The following is a 19913-nucleotide window of genomic DNA, read 5'->3' on the forward strand; positions in this document are numbered from 1 at the left end:
GTTATATACTTTTTGTCTGTCAGTTGTCATTATATTTTGACTGGTCGGTTGACGGATTCTTTTTAAAAATTTTTGCTGTTTCGTCTGCATTTATTATTATCTTTTCTGTAGTGATTTAATATTCGCAATTTACCTAGATGGACGTAGGAGAATCATTTTTGTCATGTGGAGTAACTGTAGAGTGGACTACACCCGAAGGTTCAATTATCAGAAAGGTGACTTACAAAACTGCTTCACTTCGATTAATTCGCAACGAATTTCGAGAAATGTTTATGGAAATATCAAATGATAAAAATGCCCCTATTCGCTTAGCATTGAAAGGAATAAATGTATTTAAAAAGTTTATGATAGAAGGTAAAGCTAGTGTAAAGTTTCAAGAGGTAGGATGCACTTTATTTATTTCAAATGCACCACCAACTAACCTAGTTTCGTTTCTGCGTACGATATTTGTAAAAATGACTGGTGATAAAGAAAAAATCGCAAATACCACGCTCTCAAAACAGAACATGAGAACTAAGTTGCTAAGTGGTAAAGCGCAAGCTTTTGAAGAGATCAGTCCTGTGACTGTGGCCGATATACACAACGCTAAGAGTAAAATTCCAAAATCAACAATTACGACGCCTTCTCCACCTTCCAAGAAGCGTAAATCTGATGATATTAGCAGAGGACCAGCACCTAAAAAGTTGTATTCACCTTCACCATTGACTAACATGAGTTCGTTAAATGCAGAACAGCAGAGAGTTTTAGAAGCATGCCTTAGTGGCAAGAATATTTTTTTTACGGGTTCTGCAGGGACAGGTAAAAGTTTCCTACTGAAAAGAATTGTGGCAGCATTACCGCCTGATGTAACTGTGCCTACAGCTTCTACTGGTGTTGCAGCTTGTCATGTTGGTAAGTAATACAATTTTTAGTTAATATCCATCATCTTTAAGATATTTATTTATTTATTTATTCTTTATTGCACAATAAAATTTTGTACAAATGGCGAGCTTAATGCCATATGGCATTCTCTACCAGCTAACCATTCTCTACCATCATACCATCCCATAAACAAATAGCAAAAATAAAAGCCTATATTTTATCTTATGCATCTATTACTGCATGATATAATTTATAGATTAAATTCTTCATAAAATTTTACAAGATATAAGTGATACTATGTCACATAAAGTTTTTATTACATTGTATAAAATGGAAATTATAACCATTACTAAAATGGTTATTTTAAATAGAATTAATAATGTTTAGCCGCTATTTATATGAATTTTTTAAGTGGCTTCATCCAGCATATTATCCACCAGGGACAAATTTTGTATTCATCCTTTTTAATTGAAAGTTCTTACAGAACACATATTTCATTTTAATCTTTTTAACCCAATGTTAATTATAAATGTTTATATATTACAGGAGGCACAACATTACATGCATTTGCTGGTATTGGAGATGGAAGTGGTTCATTAGAAGTTTTATGTGAAAGAGCTATGAAATTGCCTTTGGTTACACAAAAATGGAGAAAATGCAAACATTTAATCATTGATGAGATTTCTATGGTTGATGGAGCATTTTTTGAGGTAAATAATATATAAAATGGTATGAAATGTAGGTACTGAGGGTGATTATGGGCGAGGAATTTAATTTGATCTACCATGATATTGTATTGCAACTATAAACAAATATAGGTTATTTAACTGGTTACTCGAAATTATCTCCGACTATTTAGTGGTGTTAATAGAACCCCCAAAAATTGGTTATTTTTAATTAATTTTTCTTCAAAATATAGTAGGCTGCTAAAGCATAACTTCAAGCAATATGGTATAGTCAGTGATATCATATTACAGTAGACAATCTTCAAGCATCATATACAAGTTTTGTCATTATTTATTAATTGGTAAAATTGATTACGAAAATTTGTATATAACCTATTAAAACACCACTAATAAAAAATCTATTCCTTTCTAGAAATTGGAAGCAGTGGCTAGACATGTAAGAAAAAATGATAAACCTTTTGGAGGAATACAGCTTATACTCTGTGGCGATTTTCTACAACTGCCTCCAGTTGTAGACAAAAATAAAACTGGTAAAAGATTTTGTTTCCAGTCACCTTGCTGGGATAAATGTATTGATCTATGTTTTGAATTGAAAGAAGTACACAGACAAAAAGACCAAGAATTCATAACAATACTCAATAAAATAAGAATAGGTCATGTGACAAACGAAATTAGTGAAAGACTTATAGGTACTTCTAAACAAAAAATTGAGAGTGATGGTATTTTAGCTACAAGGCTATGTTCTCATACAAATGATTCTAAAATGATAAATGACTCAAAATTAGCAGATTTAGAAGGAGATGAGAAGATTTTTACAGCACAAGATAGTGAAAATTCGACCAAAATACTTGACATGCAAACAATCGCTCCATCAAAATTAATATTGAAAATAGGAGCACAAGTTATGTTATTGAAAAATATAAATGTTAATGCTGGGTTAGTAAATGGGGCTCGAGGTGTAATTGTGAGGTTTGAAGATAGCTTGCCTGTTGTTAGATTTAAAAATAAAAAAGAGTATACAGCAAGGTCAGAGCGATGGTATGTTAAAAATTCAAATGGTTCTTTGCTATGTCGTCGACAGGTGCCTCTAAACTTAGCATGGGCATTTTCTATTCATAAGTCACAAGGACTGACTTTAGATTGTGTAGAAATGTCTCTATCTAAAATATTTGAAGCTGGTCAAGCATATGTAGCCTTGAGTAGAGCTCAAAGTTTAGATACATTAAGAGTATTAGATTTTGATTCTCGTCATGTGTGGGCTGATCCAAATGTTCTTGAATTTTATCAAAAATTCCGACGCCGATTACAACAAATGGAGATTATACCTCTGGGTCGACCACTAAAAGATACAAACAAAGTGAGTAAAAAGTTAAAATTAAGAGAAATAATCGAAAAACAATTACGAAAAAAATAAGACTGAAGTATTTGTGATATTAAAGGATATATAGATTTAATCATTCCTGAAACTCAATCAAATTTCTATTGAATATTTTATTATTCTCTTTTTATGTAAATTGGATATGCAATATGTAAATAAATTATTTATGAAGAATTTGTTTTTCCTTTTATGTTGCCTTAACTCAATGTGAGAATAATCTGAATCAGTGCACAAAGTCAAATGATATTTTTGCCCGTAACAGATTTCCTTTTATAAGTTTTTTCTGTCTATCAGAAAACTGTTTGCTTTTTCTTACAGAATACAGAATTCAACATTCAATTTTAAAGGGGTTTGAGAGGGTTTCATTCATGTGTTATTTTAATTCATCATTTGTATTTAAATGACACACTTGCTTTTAAGACATTTTATTATGATGAATACAAATCTTATTTTGACACAATTTCAAATATTTTATTTAACATACAATCTTTAAGGAAATGCATACACTCCTTTTATAGTTCAGTCTATTAAATTGAATTGTTACATATATATGTGTGTGACAGATTAAATAAAAATTAATAAATCTCATAGTTGATTTTGAATTATTTATGCAAGTACATACATCATACAAATGACACTTTTGAAAAATATTTATTATTTATGCAGGTCTTACATGTACCACACAATTGTCTTTGATATACAAGTGTACACCTTCAAACATGCAATATATTTTAATGAACTTAACATAATATTTATCTTGACTCCACTGCTGATAAAATTTCAATCTGTTCTTCAAGAGTAGCATGTTTTTCTTGTAGACACTTCACAATGTACTTCAAAGTGTCTATATTTTGTTCTGTGTCTTTCTTATGTGTTCTGATTTCATCGAGGTTCTTATGAAGAGTTTCTACTTGTTTCTTATTTCGTGCCAGTTGTGATGTTAGCATTCCATTCAAATAGTCCTGTTTTTTTATTAGCAACCATAAATGAGCCTCAATTGGTGAATCTGGTTTACATTTAAGATCATCTGTTATGAAAATGTCTAAATTTGAGGGCACCTTAATTTTATTAAAAGTATTTTTAATATCAGAGGAGAGTTGAGCTTGATTCATTCTACTCAACAGCCTATCTACTTTAGTTCTTTCGATAGGAGAGTCAGTCTGAAAATGAATTGTTACATAATAATTATAAATTATTTATGGCATTTTTCTATAAATTTTATTCTAAATTTAATATCATTAAAATGTCTACATTAATAAAGAGAACATAATGTTGCTATTTTCTTAATTAATTTTATAATAATAAAAATTGTTAATTGAATATATTATTAAAATATCTTTACAAATGTCAAAAATTGTAAAGATGTTTTAGTATTCTACTACTAATTAAATAGCTTACTGGATTTGAATAGAATACAGAAAGATCATAATTATTCTGAATAAATAGACTGTCTATATATAATTGTATAATGGGTATTTTATTAAATTACTATGATTGTATTTCTGACAATTGTTTCAACTAATAAACGTAATAAGTTCCCATTATACACATATGTAGACATTAAAAAATTAACATAGATTTTAAAAATAATATCACATAGACAACATCCAGTACCAGTATTAATTCATGTAGTCTGTAGATACTACATATGTCTGTAGATACTAGCTGTATCTCATAGTTTATTATTATGTATCTTTATCTCTCTGTTTATTAAGTGGGTTACAGGAGATCAACTTTCAAATGGGTGCACTAGCCAGATACATTCATAACCTAATAAATGATATTTAAATTATCAATGTAGGATCTAAGTTTATAAAGTTTATTAATTAATAGCATTGTATTATATATTATTATATTATAATAACAAAAATTATATATTAAAGTGATTCACTGTTCATCCCAAACGCTGACTGGTAGAGAAATACTTAATGCCCGTAGCATTAAGTCTGCATTTTATATCATATTTTGTTTTGGACATTAAAGTTATAAAGTTAAATAAACGGTAATAACTGAACAAGTTTGAATAAAATTCTGTACACTAATTTGTCATTCTAGATTAATATAAATTTTTAATGTAGAAAATATAACAATTAAACATTTTTTTTTAATTAATACAATGCTGGGCTGATATGAACTAGGTTAAAAAGTAAATATATATATAGCAATAATAGTTAATAACCTAAATTACCTTACCTTTGACATTTTCGAATTGGAAGAAAATGTAAATATAGTTGGTATAGCGTTTTCCCTGAGCTTTCTCTGAGAATCAAAATATTTTTTCTCAAAATGTTTTGAGCAGATTTTACTTCTAGACCAATCTAACATAGAACATTTGTTTTTTAATATTTGGAGCCATTTATTTCTCATTTCTTTAGAACTTGGGCATCTGAAATGTCAATTATTATATTATTTGATTATCAGATGCTAATATGATGAATACAAAGTTATATTGTATTTGAAAACTATACTTAGATAAACAAACTTACGAATGGAATACAACTCCTGGTGGTTTATTGTAGTTTGTAATTTTGCAATTTGTCACAGCGCAACGAATATTAACCATATTTATTTAGAAGCTACTGTAGGTTAGAAGACAGACTAACAAAGATTCTATATTTTATAGTTAAAGTAGTGATTAATTATTCTCTAATAATTAATTGAAAACAATGAATTTATTTATTAATATTTAACGGAAGGGCAAATGACATTAGAATGAAGGTTGAATGACGTCTATATCACAGAGTATTAATTTTTCTTTTCGCGTTTCTATTAACCCCTCAGTTGTTTTTGTTCGCCTTTGCCTTTATAAAAAAAATTCTGGGTTTTTAACAAATTGTTTAAATATAATACTATTCAACGAATATAAAAAAAAAAAACGCAGTATATAAGACAAGACAGATTTTTTTCAATAAAAATTAAACAAAATTCTTCTTTCTTTTAAGCGTTTGTTGAAGGGGGGAGGGGTCTCCTTTTCAGTTACAAACGGTATCAAACGCTTGTTTTAGGAGAGATTTTGCCTCACTGCGTGTTCTACCACTTGTACAACTGATTGTGCTCAGAGGAATTGTTTAAGATGATGCTCATGGTTACCTTCTACTATCGTACAGCTCGCCATCGACAAGGAGTTCACCGCTGAACGTGATCATCTAGGCTCTTTCAGAAATTATTATTTTTACAGCGAGATTTAGAGATTATTCTTATTATTACAGCGGTTTTTTTTAATTGCTGATAATGGAATGGTAACCCCGCCTGCGCCAACGGTATACACTGAGATGGCACTAGAGGATGAAAGGGCAAGTCAGTTAGTCCACTGTGATGAATACACCTGGAATTCAGCACGATGGTTTCCAAGAGGGATTACGTGGATGTCTACCTGATAAAGTATATTGCTAGCAATGGGACTGATAGTCCGCATGACTACAGCGTAGGGGTTTTTTTTTAAAAAGGATAAAGAGCTCTTTTTCATGATTGGCAATGCGCGCGTAATGCTCCTGGTATTGCAGGTGTTTATAGATTACGGTAACCGCTTATAATCAGGTGGGCCATATGTTCGTTGGCTACCTCAGTGGTACATAAAAAAAAAAACTTTCATGCGGTTCTTCATGCAAACTATCGTGATTAATTCCAGTAAATGATTTCATCTGATTTCGTTACCTTCACCTATTATCCCCCACTTGACGTTAAAGTTGACGGCCCATCTGATGAAAAGTGGTAACCGTCGCCTATAGACATTAGCAGTACCATGGGTATAAAAGAGTATACCGTTTTGCCCATGATACTTCCCATGCATTGCCATTCCTGAGGACAAAGGTGTTATTCCTTTGTACCCTGTAAATTCACTGCCATATTCCACCCTTCAAACTGCTTCACGGTAATACTCATATACTAATGAAGATAGAAGAATAAATCTGACTTTATATATTTAATTTTATTATACATTTTGGAATAACATATTTCACGATAAAGTGATATATAATATAAAAATAAATAAATATTCTTAATAGTATCTAGTCAGTAACACTTATAGCTACAGGTGGTATGAATCGCCAGACATGGCTTACTTCGCCCGTACATGGTTGTATTATGGGCTGGTTGTCCGGATCTCTAATGATGACGTCGTCCAGTATCGGCTCCGTAGTTGAACACTGGATGTCGATTTTGTATTCACCAGGCGTAAGAAATACTACAGTGCACTCGTGGTAGGCTTTCGCAGATTCCGCTAGTGTTGATAACACGACTCTAAAATTAAATAAATAATTAGTAATATTTTATATAAGGTAGATTTAAATAATAGGATATTTTTTATGAAACTTGAAATGGCAAAGAAGTTGACAACCCACCTTATGCAAAGTGGTAACTGTTGCATATAGATTGCATGTCAGAATAAACTGTGACACTCATGGTATGTCTTACATAGATTGATATTCCTGAGGACTAAGGACCTTCCACAGCTTCCAATTTCACTTTGCTATTTCATTATTTATGATATCAGTTGACACTTATAATATAGAATGATAACAAATATATGTTTATAAAATTAAAAAAGGAGTTTCTCAAACACTGTGCATTACAGTGATATAATCTCTAATTATTTTTTTTATTGATAGAATATACTAGCAGGTGGCTCAGGATCATTCCTTATGGCAGTCTATGAGGGAAGCCTATGTTCAACAGTGGACAGATAACGGCTAATATGATGATGATAATAACGATGATGACTTACTTTCAGATACACCCTTACTACGTTAAAATCAACCTAAATATTTTTAATAATTAAATTTAAAAATTGAACTTACTTATTACTTCCAGCAGTGGCAACCCTATTGTCCAACTTATAACATAGCACTCCATTGTTGTAATCCTGGTAGAACTGAACAGACAGACAGAGCTTGTGCAGCGGTCGCGTCAAATGATTCCAGACAGCGACACCTAGCGATAGGCATTCACCAGCTGAACAACTATATTCATCTTGTGGCTTGATACATTGCTTGTTGACGCTTACTTCTGTAAAAATAAAGATTAAAATTATTTATCTGTAAAAATTTCAGGTGTATAACTATTTATGCATGCAAACAAGCCCACAGCTGACCTAAAAAAACGTGATAACGGTCGTCTATAAACATGGATAACACCATGGACCGAGGCCTGGTCTTAGTTACCAGGATGACGTAAAAGGCAATTAGAAAAAAGCACAGTAGTATATATATATATATATATATATATATATATATATATATATATATATATATATATATATATATATATATATATATATATATATATATATATATAGGTATATTGAAAAAGACAATACTTACCCCAATTCAAGGGTGACATCCTAACAATATCCATCATCGCCTGCGACAGAGTTATGCCTTTGACAGACGCCTTCCCATTGATGTCCGACTGCAGGAGGTGCCATCGTAGGTCTACATTGTTGGTGATATGCTCTGAACACATCAATTCAAGGCTATTTGATGATGTGCCGGTGCTTAAGGATTTGGATTCCAATAAATCTATAAAATTTAAATATATTATTACACGTTTTATTTCTCATATAATAGTTATTATTCATAAATATTCTATACATAAACTTACGCGTAGTTATTATTTTTTTACAAAACGACAATATTTTTAGGTTTGGTATCAAAAACAACATAATATTTTGTACACAGGACTGAGTATTATTGATTATAAAAAAAATAATGGTTCCAATTTGGCGGCAATATCGCATAATATAACACTTTGAATCGAGAATCCATTTTCGAAAGTAGTCTCAAAAATGATTCCCGTTATCTGAGATATATATATATATATATATATATATATATATATATATATATATATATATGTATAATTGAGGTATTTGGGTCATCTATCTCTATTATGTCTATGTAACGTACCATCGTCGGTTTTGTTGGACGTAGCATTGAATGGGCACCGGTCGAGTGGCACTGGTATCCTGCACGACTCCTTGCTCTCAATGAGGATGTGTTTACTGGGCGCGTAGTGGAAATCCATCTCTTCCGAAGTTAGATTTGTAACGTCTAACACTAGGTATAGTTGGGAAGGTCTGAAAATTCAATTAACATTAATAAAGACTTTAATATTTTTAGTCTCATTTATATAAGTATAAATAAGGAATAAGAAATTTTCAAATATTGATTTGAACAAAAGATTATAAAACAAAAGAAAAGATAATAGTCAAAACTAAAATAAAAAAAATATGCTAATGAGATTTAAAATTCCTTCAATGTCGCGCTTTAATTTGAATAAATATAATAAACCAATTTTAGTAAATTTTACTAAAACAATTTTAAAATTATCTGTTCAATGTTTATATGCTCATTACGTGATTATATCTTATACCGAGTCACGATGTTTGTTCAAGATAATCTCCAAAACCGCACAACCGATTTTAATGAAGTTTTGTAAATGTGCACTGTTCGTTTAAAATTGAGAGATTAGTTAATTATTAGAGAGTTAGTTAGGCTTAGTTTTAACCGGATAAGTAGTTTTGTTATCGAAATTTAGCTCGTGCGTGTCCCTAGTTTATAAAAATCAGGGGGACTACCATGAAATGAAATTCCGAATTTTCGGGCTCAATTTCGTGTTTTTGTTCGCACCGAAATCGACCCTGTAAATGGAGCTTAACATTTCGTTTGTCATAAGTCCTATTATAAAAGTTCAAAGGAACGATACTTTAGCATTTTTAATATTTTTAAACGGTACATATCATGTAATTTTAGCATCAAATTTTTGTTTCGTTCGGATCCGAAATTTCGGAAAACACTTCATGGTAGGCCCTCTGAGCTTTCAAAGTTATCCGCTAATGTCGCTACTCGTCTCAATTAGGGAGAGGCCCACATTGATTCTTCATTAAATATCAAAATTATTAATTAAAAAATATTTATGTATGAATAAACTTACATCTCGGCTGGCAATACGTCCCAATGAGTGATAGACACACTAGGCAACAATTCCAAATTGATTTGCAACGTCGATTGACGACAGTGCATTTCCTTGCCAGCACCGCCCGAATATCTTATTATTACCTGACACAATAATAAAACAATCTTAATCAACGATAAGAAACTCCCTTATAATAAAAAAAAAATGTTATATTAACAAAAGTTCCATGGTATAAATGTCTTGTTTATCTGTCGTAGTAGACTATTTTTAATTTGGGACTTGATAGACCGTGTAATATTTTTTTTTTTTTTTTTTTTTTTTTTTTTTTTTTTTTTTTTTTTTTTTTATACAACTTAGAATGGCAAACAAGCTGACGGCCCACCTGATGGAAAGTGGTAACCGTTGCCTATAGACATGAGCAGTACCATGGACATAACAGAGTATACTGTTTCGCCCATGATACTCCCCATGCGTTGCCACTCCTGAGGACTCAGGTGTTATTCCTCTGTACCCAGTAAATTCACGCCATATCCCACCCTTCAAACCGAAACACAGTCATGCCAACACAACTTATTTAAATTAATAGCTAAGTTTTCAGTGATAAATAATGCTACTTAGCAAATCACATTTAGAAATAGGCGTCTCGCTTCTTTTTGTTTAGATTCGAATATAGTGTTATCTCGGGAAAGTGAGAATTCATAATAATAATAAAAACAATATTAATACATTACTACCCCATTTTAAATTTAAATACCTGAGTTTCTATTTGGCGGCCGCGAGACGGGGGCATAACGGAAATTGGCGCTGACCAACTAGTTGTGTGAGAGTTTGTTGATCTGAAATGTAAAGAAATAATAAAACTCTAAATTGTCATACCAAATATTTTCCGAGACTGCCTGCGGAACTCAATAGAAGTATATATAATATATAAAATAACCCGAGATAAACTACGATACAGTCTACCCATGTACCAAATTTTCATTCAAATCCGTTCAGATGGTTAAGCGTGATTAAATAGGAAAATCTTAACAAACTTTTACATTTATAATAGAATTAAATCCATTAATAAGAATTTAGATATATAATAAGTACGCATATTTATTACCATTGAAGTTTAGTGACGTTAAAATAACTTTACCTAAAGCTTCCAGATGTTCTATTAGGCATAAGACCACTGCTCAGTGACGTTTGCGGGTTGGAACTTTGCGTGGGCAGGGATGTTTGGGTATTAGGCACCGGTGATCCAACTCTTGATGGATAATTTGAAGTCAGGCTGTTGGGGAACAGATTTTCACCTCCAACACCACCCAAATCGAGGAAATCGGCTTCTCCATATAACTTCATATTGATAGTTGCAGTCTCGTTAGGGGCTATCGGCAGTTGAGCTTGTATATCTCCATTAGAATATTGGAATATCTTTGATTGAAGTTGGCTGTCCATATTTGACTGAAATATACGGATGATATTTTACCTTGTATTAAATATGTTAAATAGGTTGCAAGAGAAAATATTGGTATAACAATCATAGATTTTGTGATAGTACCTATTTACTTTATTTAAACCATTTTTTCCAAGAAAGCTCGGGAGTTGGAATGTTAAAATACTAAGAGCGTATCACAAATAAATTACGCTGTCATTAATGCAACTTTTCTATATTTCAGTCTATATAGTATTTAAATTTTAGGCGGAGTTTTATCTTGTTTTTAGGAATTATTGTCTTGCCGACGCGACAATTCCATTACTTCAAATATAATATCGAACTATCAATAAATGTGTACATTTACTTAGTTAAAATTATTGCATATACTTCGCAAATATTAGTTTATATACTAGTAGGTTAGTTAGAAATAAAATCTGATGGTATTTGCGAACAAACTGAAAGAAAATAATAAAACATACTCTCTTTCCCTTAATTTCCTTACCTGTATAGCAATATCAAGATATTCAATCGTCACATTACTAGTATTCGTAATTTTCATGTAGCACTCGGTGCTTTCTCCATTGTGTAATGTTATATTTGTCGTACTACCCACATTCTCGAGGCTGGATAGACTCATAGATCCTGCAGATGAAACTGTAGTCTCAATAGTAATTGTCGGCAGACTAGGAATGACTTCGATAGTGTATAAGGCTGGGAATTTGTTTGGCATTGGCATAGTTTTCAGTCTACAATTAGACTTTACACCAAGCGTGTGTGTTGAGTATCCTAGTATTTGCAATTCGCCCACTTCCTTTGGTGTTCCGTGAAGATTAACAGTGGTAGGGGTGTCTGGTGCTAATATTATGGTCTCCGGAATAGATTCAAAGACTATCCCTGAGGTGAGTAGTCGCATATTCGAAACTTTTAACTCGAACGGTAATGGGTTTGTTAGTTTCATTTGGACCTCACAGATGTCGTCTTCCACCCAAAGATACTCTGTAAATTATACATTATTTTTAAGTTTAATTAAATCTGTAGAAAAAAATATTATCATCGATAAATTGAAAGGTAAGTCGAATATGTTTTGGCATTCAGAATCAAAAGAAATTACAGTATAGCACCAGCCCTTCTCTAATAGTTTCTAGATAATCACATTGCACCCAATATATTGGATTACGCAATGAATGCTTTTTTGTAGATATATATATTAATGCACAGTCAGCGCGATTTATATCAAGCAGGATGCTTCGAATTTCCAATGCGGTAGAGGAAATAAAATCATATTCACGATGATTTAATTTTCATATTCACACGACGCTTATACAATTCTATGTTACTGTCATTTTCTAATTTAATGTTTAGAGAGATGAGTTCGACAGCGGATGGATGCGGCTGTATACGTTCGAATTCCTGAGCAGTTCTTTGTTCGGACGGAAGCGATCGTGCTTGTTTGATGCCGGTTGATGTAAATCCTGCATAAGAGTCCTAGCATTAAAATAAAAATTATAGCTTTAATTATACAATTTTCTTACCCATTTTCCCCTCATCTTTTTTAGCCTTGCGTTCTAAAGTGCCAAAATGTATTGGGGTGAATATGAAGGGCCCTTGTTGAGTCTTTAATTTGACGAGATGTGGTGCTCTTGGCGGTGGTGGCGGGCGTGGCGTGAAACTACTACACTGTGGCACATGTGACAAGCTTGCCGGCGGCACCACTGCACCTGTCGGTAGCACCAGAGGTACTGGCCCGCCTTCGCACTGTGCTGATAGTGCCTGTGGCCAAAGGGGAGAAGAATAAGTTAGGGGGGATATCCAGCTGCATTTAAAGGCGTTCATAACTTTAGCGAAGTAAGGCACCATCGTAAATATTTATTACATTTATCAAAGATAATTTAACAATAAATAATAACATTTAGATTACTAAAAAAGCACTTGTTGAATAATTAATGAAAAAAGACTAGAAATTGGTTTAGATTCATGTTTTATGTTTATCAAATTAAAAGTTGGCAGAAGAATGAATATTGTTGCATGTTCAATAATATTTACCTAAATGGTCTTCTTAAGAAAATAAATATAATAATAAACAAGCTGAAATATGAAGATACCTGTAATTGTATGGCTAAATCTCTATGTTCTTGCCGCGACAAATGCGGCCACATTGTTTGCAATAAAAATGTCATGTGTCTCGTAGCCAAAGCCGGGTTACCCATTCTTCGAGCAGCCACTACCAACTCTTGAAGCAGTTGAATTTGCAGGGCAGGCCAACCTAAATATTAACATAAACAATGATGTATACATTTCATAGCTTTTATTAACTTATTAAAACTTGGTGCTGTTGTGGCGAAGCCAAATTTATTGGTTTGGCTAGGAGTTATAAATCTCAAAGCTTATGAACTTTTTAGTCAGAAACTAGCCGGCTTTGTCAATTAATTTTTTTGATAAAATCTTTGGCGATTTAAAACTACTAATTAATTTAAAATAACAACTCGCCACTTGTCATATTGGATTCGAATTTTGGTTAGTGAAATGCAGACAAGTCGAATGCTACGACTATACAAACGCAAATTACTAATGGCTTCTGACTACCCCATAGGGAATTACAATAGTTATATATTCTTTAAAACTTTTTACATCAACTTACCAACTTGATGCTGAATAACGTAATTAGGATCCAGACTCAGCTTATGTCCCGGAAAACTGTCCAGCATGAGGTAATAGCATCGCTGCCAGTCTGGATTTGGATTGTTAGGGCTCACTTGTCGGGTTGCAGCTAAACGCTGACAAAACGCTGCTTTACGAAGAAAACCTGAGATCAAAATTGATAGTGATGCATAATCATATTTCATGCCATTCAAATAATAATCATCAAAACAAAGTATTAATGTTCTCATAAGCGTATTTAAGAGGGGTTGGTGTGGACTGTATTCACCACAATTATTAATTAATCTGGTACTCACCCCAGAATGTGAGTGGAGCTTTATGTCTGAGAGCACATATGTACCTTAAGGGGTCAGACCTCCCCTCCCCCCTTAATAACAACCCTAAATTCGACAATGAATGTTCCACTATTATGGGTTTATTCATTAGAGGCCTTCCGCTACTACCATGCTGGCCTGGCGGTATGCGTAATGTTTTGAGTTTTCCTTCTATTGCATTGGCTTTTCCTAGTTGGAATGAAAAATTTTGGTGGGCACAATGTGTTCTTGCTTTATCACTACAAAATTTGTAAACTCAAAAAATACTTAACCGATTTTAATTTTTTATCTTTTTCTTAAGGTTGTATTTTCAAAAAAAATTACAATTACCTAACCTACTCATGCGAAGCAGGGACGGGTCGTTAGTATGTAATAATATAATAGTCGATACAAACCAATTTCTTTATAAAGTTCAGCAAGAGTGTCAAATCTTTGAATCTTCTCTTGTTCACTCAGGGTCAAATTTATGAAAATAACATTTTGGAGAAAGCTGGATGCGTGCAAACTGTTGTTCTGCTCAACAGCAATTCTTGCTGCTTTAAAACACGCTTCAGTCTCTATAATTCCAGCATTTTGATATTTACTATAGTGAATAATTGCTTTACGATATTTCTCAGCAATATCCTCCCCATTCAGAAGATATTGATTTTGAAGCTGTGATGGTGGTTGCCTTGGAATAGACGGCAGATCAGGGCTCAAAAATGATTTCTGGCTTTGATACTCAATATCACTGGAGGAGGCCAATGATTCCGTATCACAGTTATCAGTTTCCGATTGTCTTGATGAGGATTCCACACTATCAGATGATGATGGTGTTAGTTCACTTGGAGGATTGACAGGACTAGAAGCTTTTGAAGATCGAAGAGGACTCGATGAAGTAGTTTTATATTTTCGAAATGGTTCCATATTCGGATGGAACAGAGATAATGATTTGGTTTTGTTAGGGGAGCATTCTTGTAAACTAGCGTTTCTTTGTAAAGGTTCTGAATTTCGTAAGTTTGGGTAAAGAAGTATAGCTGAAGCTGCGCACAGTCCTGAAATAAATCAATATAATTATATATTCATATATAAAAAAAATATAGTGATTAATTTTTCAACTGATGACAAAAAAATATGGATAACTTCACTTGCACATCTGATTAGATGTGTTCCTTGGTAAAAATTATTTCATTTATTAAACAATTTTTGGGTTAAGCTCCAAAATGATATACTGTTTCCATTAGACTATATAAATGCTTATAAATGCTTGAAAAAAAATTTTGGTCTTCTATTTAAATTACCTTCTTTAGCTGCAGCCAACCAAAGCCAGTCATTAACTGATTTGAGTATTTCTGCAGAGTTGTGATACAAGCTAAGGCTCTCAGCTACTAATCCTGCTTGCAATGTTAGATCAGCTAAATTCTTCGTCACGCGGCCCATACATCGCTTTTTATTATTACGAGATTCCATATCAAGACCTGTAGGCATATTAATTGCCGTTCAATATATTTTTCAATCAAAAGTGTCAGAGAAAAATATATAAATACAGAAATAGCTGATTATATATTTAAGTTGTACCTAGGTAACTTTATTGATCGCGAGATTTAGGTTCTTAGATTAAGGGAGTGGTTATGAAAAAAATATTTTATTATTATTTGGAAATGAACTGTGGCGATTCCAGCATATGGCTGTAATTTGTTAAAGAAATAAATAATTATGGTCCTTGCAGCAGAAGTGTCCACCACACTTCTGTGACTATTACTAGATGAGAGAAAAAGTATTAATTAGTGTACTTTGCAACCACGGGTGCATTGTTAGTAGAATATTTTCAATAATATAATAAAGGCATGTACCTTGGTTCAGAAGACAAAATTGTAATATTTACCTACAAAATCTTTTTTCTCAAATGGAGCCAAAAGAAGGGACACCTTCTCTAGTTTCTCTCTGGACCTTTCCAACCTTTTGGACTCCACAACCCAAAAGAGGGAATTTATTAAATCTGCTACATTTTGCTCTAAGTCGGGAACTGGATCATTTTCACCATAGAACATAGCATGAGTTTTGAAATTGGATGGTGTTGTAAAGTTCTCTTCTTGAACTGGACAAGATGCGTTTGATGAGACAGAATGTGGGAAGCTTTCAGATGAAGACAAACTATCTGACTGTTCACTAGGCATGGAAGTCCTGCAATTGTAATGTTGGAACTATTATCAGATGATATTATATTTTTTCCTTGATTTAATGAAAAAAGCAGTTAATTTATTCAATTGACTAATTTCATTTTTCAAGATTACTAATCAAGGAAATTGGATGTTACCCTATTATGATACATATGATTTCAGTAAAATGTGTATTTATTACACAAAGAAAAAAAATAATGAAATTTCTATATACCTTGAAAAGAATGAAGAAAGTTACTCACTTATCACTGGTACTTCCATCCCTGAAAACTTTATCATCTTCAAATAGACTATAGTTTTCAGGTTCCTGTTCTGGTTTCTTCATATTACTAACTGGACCAAACATAAATGCCCGGGAATCATATAGAGTGTTTATGTACTTCACTTTCAGAGATTCATGAACACGGCATACCTCATTCAGTTCCACTTGGTTTGTGAATTTACTCAGTGTTATAAGCCCAAGGAGGCGCCTGAAGAATTAATTGTATTTCTATACAGATAATGAAATAAAAATTGGAATAATTGTTGTATATTCCAATGATAATTACAAGTATTTATTTATTAAAATAACAACAAAGAACAATTTTAGAAAATTTTGGACATAACAATTCTTACTAATGTTACATTAGAAGGTGAGTTTATTTGTTTGGTACTTCATATAGACTTATTACATGGGTTGGAGAAGGATAGTTTTATTGTGGTTGATATCTCAGTCACATAGAAGAAGTAAAAAAATAATCATGGGTAAAAGTGGCTAATAATTTATAAATCTAACAATAGAAGCTAGTGCACAGTACTTTATAGTATTCCAAGGAACAGGACTGTGTAAATTTGCTGTTGAATGTTGGTACATTCCAAGGGACTAATATTGCCGAAGCATTATATTATAATATTAAAAATATATTATATATAATATTGTGGACTATTAATTTGATGTGGATTACAAAATGTTACTTATTTTGTTAAATATTTAATACTATTACATATTCAATATTTTAGTGCAAAGTTTTATGTTTTAGTTTTATAGGCTTCAAGAAGTTTTTACAATAAAATATAAATTTAGGTGATTAATAGGAATCCTATTGACTGATTTGTTTCAATGGGTTATAAATCCATTTCTTAAATTATGATTTGGGAATATTTAAAATTGTTTAATAATGACATCAAATTTGATGTATAATAATACCAGTACAAACAAAATGTTTTGTATTAAAAAGTATAATGATAACTAAACATACCTATGAGTTTGAAAATCACCCCAATCATTGTTCTCTACAGGATAATCTCGGACATATCGCACCCAAATATCCCTTACTTGACCTGCTGAATCTGATTAGAAAGCATAATAATTAATTTATACCAATATAAAAAATAAAACTATTATTATAATAATTTACAATGTACAATTTACAGCGCATTATACAAAATAACTTACCAGTAACTTTGATGTTATTGACCTTTTGTATTCGATCCCACAGTTTGTTGAAGTTTTTTAGCATGCCACCTATGCCTTTAACCAGCACCAGGAGGCAAGCATGGTGCTGGGCATGCTGCGAGTAGTCAGGGTGTGACATCACCGACTCTCCAGGAGCGTGAGACAAAATATAGCTCACAGAAGAGCGCATTGATAAATCATTTGATTAGAACTAGGTTGAAGTTACGTGGCTATGCTTATCAGACAAAATATTGAAGTTTTCCATTCGAGTACACACACGAATAAAATACCCTACAGAAAATTTTATTAGTTGTGTTTACATGTAATTCTAATGAAAACTGTATCTATATCAAGTAAATTATTTACAATTATTAAGGTCTAGTTGTTTTTATAGATTTGTTTGCCGATTTTTTTATTTTGTCAATTTATTGATTGACTTGCCTCTAGGCCATTGAATGACAAATAACTGACAACATTGATTGACCGTCAAGATTCAAAAAGAGGAGTTGTTAAGTTATCGCAGATCAGAAGAAAATATCACAGCTAAAGCTAAACTTTAGCTGATATATTTAGATTATTATGTATTATAATAACATAAGATTGTTATATGTAGAAAATCAACTTTAATTGTGATAAAATCAGTATTTTGATAATTTTTTTTATGAGACCTATTAGTAAGTATATTCTTTCAGATAAAAAAGACTTTTTCAAATCAGTTTAAAACTGACAGGGTTATGATGTAACAAATATAACAAAGTACAACCAAATTGAAAACTTGACCGACAAACCACTGAGTCATCATCACAAACTGAATCACACTTTCTGAAATCGGTTGAAGAAGTAAACTACAGAAGGCCCTCCGTCTTTGTCCTAAAAAATATGTACTACGTAAATTACCATATTATATAGTACGCCGTGCAAATAATAAACTAGAGGACAAAAATTTATTTTATTTATTAATTCAAATTCAATAACAGTACCTATCTTAATGGATTAGTTATTGATCTAAGGTGTATGTCATCAGTCATGGACTGACAACCTGTCAATTATTCAATAGGTGTATGTACTATACTGTATTTACTGTAATTGTTTTCTTTTAATTATAACCTCAAAAAAACGTTGAGCAAATACTTGTTCCAATATATTTCTATATTGATTTTGTAGGTGTTATATATTTAGATTTAAATATTGAATAATCGAAAGAATGGCTTCAAAAGAAGGCGAAAAAGGGAAGGTAAACTGTAAGATTCTTTGTTGATAAAAATACTTTTTTACTCATTAGAATTTAACGTTAATAACAAAATCTAATATTTTTTAGGGTAGCCAAAGCGCAGGGGACAATAAAGAGAAACGTCGAAAGGAGTCTATTCTTGATCTCAGCAAATATTTAGAGAAAAGCATTCGTGTTAAATTTGCCGGCGGTCGCGAAGCGGCTGGTATACTAAAAGGCTATGATCCCTTATTGAATCTTGTACTGGATAATACTACAGAGTTTCTACGAGGTAATTATATTTGCTCTATTTTTATTATAACATTTATTCCTCTTGATGAGGAAGAATGAAATTAATTATTTTTATTAATTACTATTAATCTTATTTTTTATTTATTATGAATGTATAATAGTTAATAAGTTAGCAGTTAGTATAAAATGTATCTTATTTATATATCTGGGATATATTACATTCCTGTACCAAATTTCATATAAATCTGTTTAGTTTATTTAACTTAACACATATCATCTAAATAACCAAAAATTTTTACAAACTTTCACATTTATAACAGTAGAAGTAATATTTATAATTTTGTCTTTCAGATCCTGATGACCCTTATAAACTGTTGGAGGACACAAGAGCATTAGGTCTTGTGGTCTGCCGTGGCACATCAGTAGTGTTAATATGTCCCATGGATGGCATGGAAGCCATACCAAATCCTTTCATTACTCAAGAGGGATAAGTGTATGAGACTTTTGCTTTAATGATTTTGTAATTTGTAAGTTATATTATAATTAAATAATTTTAAGGAGAGCCACTACTTTTTTATTGACAAGTAGGAACCTAATCAGCTTTATGTGGGTGCAATCTCTAAATAAA

General features: G+C 31.9%; 4 protein-coding genes across 4 annotated transcripts; 2 read left to right on the forward strand and 2 right to left on the reverse strand.

Annotated features, from left to right (window-relative positions):
- Nucleotides 1-3099, forward strand: LOC113516043 (ATP-dependent DNA helicase PIF1). The gene is made up of 3 exons (XM_026900386.3): nt 1-891; nt 1408-1571; nt 1960-3099. Exons 1-3 carry the CDS (start codon nt 138-140, stop codon nt 2959-2961), a joined length of 1920 nt encoding a protein of 639 aa, XP_026756187.2. The 5' UTR covers nt 1-137; the 3' UTR covers nt 2962-3099.
- A 235-nt stretch (nt 3100-3334) lies between these two features.
- LOC113516093 (THAP domain-containing protein 1-like) lies at nt 3335-5648 on the reverse strand. The gene is made up of 3 exons (XM_026900455.3): nt 5412-5648; nt 5119-5311; nt 3335-4085 (listed from the first exon to the last, which is right to left on the reverse strand). Exons 1-3 carry the CDS (start codon nt 5486-5488, stop codon nt 3678-3680), a joined length of 678 nt encoding a protein of 225 aa, XP_026756256.2. The 5' UTR covers nt 5489-5648; the 3' UTR covers nt 3335-3677.
- Nucleotides 5649-6828: 1180 nt separating this feature from the next.
- Nucleotides 6829-18259, reverse strand: LOC113516042 (protein brunelleschi). The gene is made up of 17 exons (XM_026900385.3): nt 17824-18259; nt 17627-17717; nt 16631-16858; nt 16094-16392; nt 15510-15686; nt 14625-15263; nt 13896-14060; nt 13360-13520; nt 12790-13027; nt 11760-12253; nt 10976-11283; nt 10592-10673; nt 9856-9980; nt 8829-8998; nt 8244-8441; nt 7722-7929; nt 6829-7164 (listed from the first exon to the last, which is right to left on the reverse strand). Exons 1-17 carry the CDS (start codon nt 18011-18013, stop codon nt 6933-6935), a joined length of 4005 nt encoding a protein of 1334 aa, XP_026756186.2. The 5' UTR covers nt 18014-18259; the 3' UTR covers nt 6829-6932.
- Nucleotides 18260-18894: 635 nt separating this feature from the next.
- On the forward strand, nt 18895-19847 carry LOC113516145 (U6 snRNA-associated Sm-like protein LSm7). The gene is made up of 3 exons (XM_026900521.3): nt 18895-19057; nt 19142-19325; nt 19637-19847. The coding sequence occupies exons 1-3, from the start codon at nt 19028-19030 to the stop codon at nt 19774-19776; spliced, it is 354 nt and encodes a 117-aa protein (XP_026756322.1). The 5' UTR covers nt 18895-19027; the 3' UTR covers nt 19777-19847.
- Nucleotides 19848-19913: the final 66 nt, after the last annotated feature.

Source organism: Galleria mellonella, unplaced genomic scaffold, assembly GCF_026898425.1.
Source record: "Galleria mellonella isolate WM207_F2 unplaced genomic scaffold, CSIRO_AGI_GalMel_v1 utg74, whole genome shotgun sequence".
NCBI lineage: Eukaryota > Metazoa > Arthropoda > Insecta > Lepidoptera > Pyralidae > Galleria > Galleria mellonella.

What these genes read in the sequence shown, in the direction of transcription:
- LOC113516043 (XM_026900386.3), top strand. Translation starts at nt 138, where the DNA reads ATGGACGTAGGAGAATCATTTTTGTCATGTGGAGTAACTGTAGAGTGG. An exon ending in TGTTGCAGCTTGTCATGTTG is followed by an intron (nt 892 to 1,407) that starts GTAAGTAATACA and finishes TATATATTACAG; the next exon opens with GAGGCACAACATTACATGCA. An exon ending in TTGATGGAGCATTTTTTGAG is followed by an intron (nt 1,572 to 1,959) that starts GTAAATAATATA and finishes ATTCCTTTCTAG; the next exon opens with AAATTGGAAGCAGTGGCTAG.
- LOC113516145 (XM_026900521.3), top strand. Translation starts at nt 19,028, where the DNA reads ATGGCTTCAAAAGAAGGCGAAAAAGGGAAG. An exon ending in AAGAAGGCGAAAAAGGGAAG is followed by an intron (nt 19,058 to 19,141) that starts GTAAACTGTAAG and finishes AATATTTTTTAG; the next exon opens with GGTAGCCAAAGCGCAGGGGA. An exon ending in TACTACAGAGTTTCTACGAG is followed by an intron (nt 19,326 to 19,636) that starts GTAATTATATTT and finishes TTTGTCTTTCAG; the next exon opens with ATCCTGATGACCCTTATAAA.
- LOC113516093 (XM_026900455.3), bottom strand. Translation starts at nt 5,488, where the DNA reads ATGGTTAATATTCGTTGCGCTGTGACAAATTGCAAAATTACAAACTAC. An exon ending in CCAGGAGTTGTATTCCATTC is followed by an intron (nt 5,312 to 5,411) that starts GTAAGTTTGTTT and finishes TTGACATTTCAG; the next exon opens with ATGCCCAAGTTCTAAAGAAA. An exon ending in CCAATTCGAAAATGTCAAAG is followed by an intron (nt 4,086 to 5,118) that starts GTAAGGTAATTT and finishes ATTCATTTTCAG; the next exon opens with ACTGACTCTCCTATCGAAAG.
- LOC113516042 (XM_026900385.3), bottom strand. Translation starts at nt 18,013, where the DNA reads ATGCGCTCTTCTGTGAGCTATATTTTGTCTCACGCTCCTGGAGAGTCG. An exon ending in GGTGATTTTCAAACTCATAG is followed by an intron (nt 16,859 to 17,626) that starts GTATGTTTAGTT and finishes TTAATTCTTCAG; the next exon opens with GCGCCTCCTTGGGCTTATAA. An exon ending in TGAGAAAAAAGATTTTGTAG is followed by an intron (nt 15,687 to 16,093) that starts GTAAATATTACA and finishes ATATGCCTACAG; the next exon opens with GTCTTGATATGGAATCTCGT.